This window comes from Nematolebias whitei, chromosome 1, assembly GCF_014905685.2.
Source record: "Nematolebias whitei isolate Nwh7 chromosome 1, NemWhi1, whole genome shotgun sequence".
In the NCBI taxonomy this organism is placed as follows: domain Eukaryota; kingdom Metazoa; phylum Chordata; class Actinopteri; order Cyprinodontiformes; family Rivulidae; genus Nematolebias; species Nematolebias whitei.
This window is the reverse complement of record NC_056498.1, coordinates 9,934,543-9,939,439: the sequence shown is the minus strand read 5'-3', so window position 1 is coordinate 9,939,439 and position 4,897 is coordinate 9,934,543. Positions and strand designations below refer to the sequence as shown.

The window sequence follows — 4,897 nt, the reverse complement described above, 5'->3', positions numbered from 1 at the left end:
GTCCTTCTTGAGCATGTGATCAGCTGGTTTTGGTTGTCAGCAGCAAAACTGGTTGATCCACTCTAAGAAGGTGCTATTTAAGAGACTGAGCTGAAAACAGCACCTCAGACTGAGGAAGTCTCTTGGATGAGAGACGAAACGTTTCTAGATTTCTTTTGCTTTGTTTTGCTTTTGTTTTTTTGAATGTCCAGAGGACCAGATTGAACTTTTTTGGATACATGTGTTTGTGTTTTTTCGCTATTAATTTTCTTTCACTATAGGAGGTGTTCTGTATATGTTCTTTGTTCTTGAAAACATGCATCTTAAAGTCAATGGTGTAATTAGGTTGTTTATGCGCAACACTTTTACACCCTGGAATATGTAAACACCTTTGTTCCTTATGCAAAAATATCAATAAACACATGAATCAAAAGACAAAAAAAAAATCAGCTCATCAAATTCAACGTCTGTTCTTAATACCCTAATTGAAGTTGTAAAGTACAGGTATATGGCAGAGTACTTTTTGAAGGAACTGTGACCCTATTTACACGGACACGGTGGGGGGGGGGGGGGCATAGGTTTTTTCATATATTAACTCGAGGAAAACATCCGCGTTGACACGGACGGATTTTGTGTTTACATGCATCCGCAGGAATCTCCCCCACCCCCCGAATCTGCCGTAGTTACCATGCCAGGTCATTCGTTGGCGATGTGAATTTTGTACATTCACCTAATGGGCATGCATGCTGTCTTGGACCGCTCCCTGTAAGGACTTTCCTCTGGGCTAAAAGCTCAGCTAACAACAAGTTAAAGCTGGATTTTGGATACGAGTCGACAGATTTGACATCAAGAGGGACTGCTTCGTCTAACAGCTCCACACCGGTCGCTGAGCGGACCAGAACCGAGTCGACGATATGATCTCAGACTTTCTACGCCGTGATAATCAGTAGCCAATTTACAGCAGGTAAATCAACGTTCTTAATAACGTTAGCTTGTGTTTATTTTGGTTACACAACAACCAACTAACTGAGTTTTTATTTTTATTTTTCCTGCGAGGACAAGCTGCCCTCCTACCAGCGGTGGACCGGGTCCAAACGAACCTTGGCCCAGGTGTGGTGCTGGAGGATGTTGAAGAGAGAGATGTTGGATGAACTATTTATTTAAAATTCCCTTTGTTCTTTTTTCCAATTCAGTCAATGTTTTAAGCTGCATTGGACAAAGGAGTGACAGCCTGAACAAGCCAGATAAACAACATGGCGTCTGTACCCAGGAAGACAAAAGATGAAGAGTACAGTTCAGTAATGTAGCTTACAGTTATGTTAATGTGCTTTTAATAGTGTGTTCAGTTTATTACCAGTGTTTGTGTGACATATTTGTGGTGTTAAATAAAAATTAAACCTGATGTCTTCATTTTCACCTTTATTAACACACAGCATGTTTCGCATTGTTTAAATCACATAACTTGATTTACATAATGCCCAGATAACTTCATTTAGCTCAGATAGCTTAATTATATCTCCCACACTAACAGAAATACTGTTTATTATTGTTAAACTCGTATTATTTAGCACATTTAGTATGTTATATTCCAGCCAGATGCATGAAATATATGCCTACCTCAACAGGCCAGTTCAATAAAAAGTGATATTTAGAACTGGGTCCGACTGGCGTCTCTTTCCAACACAAATGTCGGTCACAGCAGCTACATTCCTGCGTAAATTAACTACCAGACTCAAAATATATTCCATCGGTCGTAGCTCAGAAAAGCAGCATGTTATACTCTGCCGCCATTGTTGTTGATAGAAATATGCCATCTGTCCGCGCATGCATGTGCACATGTGGTATAACAACACCTCTGCGAGAGACATTTACATTGTCAGTTGAAGTCCTCCTGAAAACCTTCACTCTTATACTTTTCTGTTTACAGGCGAGAGACCACAGCAGGAGTATAATCAAGCTAACACTGCACTGATTGTATCAAATGCCGTTTTTGGGATTGTGATTATCCTTCTTTCGGGGATAATCTGCAGGTCACGGAGGAAAGACTCTGCAGGTTTGTTAAACTTTGTGCTGAATCAAATGCATAGCCTGCTTCATTTTGCAGTAGCATGAAATGACTATTTATGATTTCATGTTCCTTTAGAGGCACCTGATAGGTCAAGTGGTATTGAAGAGGTCAGTTTGTTTCAATAAATTATTGTGGATCGTTTTAATGACCATTTAAGTAACTCTGTGTGATCCATTGTCCAACTCTTCTAATAAGTCTATGCTTTCATGTTTCACAGACTCACGATGCAGTTGTCTATGCAGATGTATCCACACCTCGCAGAAGCTCCAGACCTCCACTGTACAGTGGAGACTCTGTCCTTTATTCTGACATCAGAAAATTAAAAACTAAGAAATGTCATTTTGGTACTGAGAACAAACTAGAAAATGACTAAAAAGCATAAGTAGAAAACACTGTCAATATCTATGCTTTTTGGTTAGCGTTTGTAAGTCCTTTGTGCTTATTATTAGGTTTTTTAGGTGTTCAAGCCAGCGGAGGCAGAGGAACACATCTGCAAAGCAGCAGCTATGTATCCAGTGGAGCATGAAACCCTACTGAAGCTGTTTTATTTTTAATTATTTTTAAATTTTTTCTTCCATAAATAATAGTCATACTGCAGCATAAAGCACAAGTAGAATTAAGACGATATATACATGGTAAATGGTAAATGGACTGTACTTATATAACACCTTTCTATCTTGTCAAGATACTCAAAGCTCTTTACAACACAATCTGTGTCCTCATTTACCCATTTGGTTACATGATAGTAACTATGGCCTGCGAGTGCTGCAGAGAAAAATACTCAGACATGTCCACATATATCAAAAAATATTTGGACTCATTTAACATCTTACCTCCCCATCAGCCTGGTTTCAGGAAACAACACAGCACAATGACTGCTTTGCTGAAGGTTTTTAATGATGTTGTTGAAGCACTGGATGCTGAGGATTATTGTGCTGCACTTTTCTTAGACCTGTCTAAAGCTTTTGACACTGTGGATCATAACATCTTGTGTCATAAGCTCTCAGAAACTGGTTTCCCAGATCACACAATCGGTCAGACCCTCCCCTGATGCATCCTTACATTTTTATGCTGACGAAACAGTTGTTTACTGTTGAGTGAAGTCAGTTGCTAAGGTTTTCCAGCTTTTGCAATCCGCTTTCAACATCATCCAGTCAGATTTGTTCCATCTCAAACTTGTACTAAACGCTAACAAAACCAAAGGGATGCTGTTTTCAAACAGGAAGTTGGTCCCAGCAGTTCTTCCTTTGATTTTATCTTTGAATGGTGTCCCTATTGAGTTTGTCGATTCCTACAAATATTTGGGTATCTTGGTCGACTCTTATCTTTCTTTTAAGCTCCACGTGGAAAACTTGGTAAAGAAAATGAACTTGAAACTGGGTTTCTTTTTCAGAAATAGATCCTGTCTAACTCTGAATGCTAGAAAACGCCTTGTATCTGCGACTTTCCTTCCCTCCATTGATTATGGTGACATTGTTTACACGAATGCTCCTACAAAAACCCTGCAGATGTTGGATGTTGTCTGTCATGGTGCGCTAAGATTCATAACTGGTTGTAACTATCAGCTTTGTTTTGTTTTTTTGAATGTCCAGAGGACCAGATTTAACTTTTTTAGATTTTTCTACCTGGATTATTGAGCATGCATCAGGATATTTTGAATCAATGCAGACATGTTCCTGTTTTTAGTTTTCTACATCACCTTACAACCTAGCTGTTTTTATTTCATGTTTTAAATACCATTTTCTTTTTTTTGTTCTTCTCAGTTTGTATGCTTTTAATGACTGTCTACTGTTGTCATCACTCTTTGTTAAAATCAGGTCTCTCTTGTAAATGAGTCCCGCCCCTTTTCCATTAGTACCTGTAGTACCGGTACAGCACGGCTCTACTCTACTCAGTACGGTAAAGGTTGTGTTTCCATTATGCTTTCAGTACTGGTTCCAATGGGCGGGGTTCAAATTGACGTCACCACCTCTCACCAGCTGGTAGCGTTGAGACGCAGAAACTGTTTTCAGTACAGGTTGAAAATTTATGTAATTTTGAAGTTGTGTGTATGTATGTATGCATGTATGTACATGTGTATAAATATGTATATATACACATATACATATATATATATATATATATATATATATATATATATATATATATACACACAAATATATATGTACACACATATGTGTATATATATATGTACATATATGTATATATATATATATATATTATATATATATATCATATGTGATATATATATATATCACATATATGTATATACACACAATTATGTATATATTTATATGTATATAAATACATATATATGCATTTATATATATTCATATATATTTATATACATATATATGTATTTATATATATACATATATATTATTATATCTATATATATTTATATATATAAATAAATAAATATATATATAAATATATATATATATATGTATATAAATTAAAACTCCGATGAACCAGATTCTACAAAAACATCTAGATTTAAATTTTTATAGGTTTTCATCATCATTTGATGTATTTGCACTCATTGTGTCTACTTTTAATGTTAATAGGTTTTCTTTCTTGTTCACCTATATACATTTTATTTTTAGCTTTGCTTTAAAGTTCTTGTTTTGTGATTTGTACATTTGTGGGTTAAAATAAAGTTGAACTGAAGGTCGTCTCTTTTCTTTTAACATGTTTGAGGGAAATATTCCTGAGATCCAATAGTTTTGTGTCTTTTTATGATTTTCAGCTGAGTTAACAGTCATTAAAGTGAAAACAGGATTTCATGATGAAGCTGACACCATTTATTTTATTATTTTTTTAATCTTCAACGCTAAAAAAAAAAATATA

General features: G+C 35.9%; 1 protein-coding gene across 1 annotated transcript in view; it reads left to right on the top strand.

The window, feature by feature from the left end:
* The window catches only part of nitr6b (novel immune-type receptor 6b), an 11,570-nt gene extending 8,472 nt beyond the window's left edge, over window positions 1–3,098 (top strand). The window contains exons 3-4 of the mRNA XM_037681745.1: window positions 1,907–2,032; window positions 3,070–3,098. Coding sequence (XP_037537673.1) covers window positions 1,907–2,032; window positions 3,070–3,098 — 155 coding nt within the window. The remainder of the gene's footprint in view (window positions 1–1,906; window positions 2,033–3,069) is intronic.
* The last annotated feature ends 1,799 nt before the right edge of the window (window positions 3,099–4,897 follow it).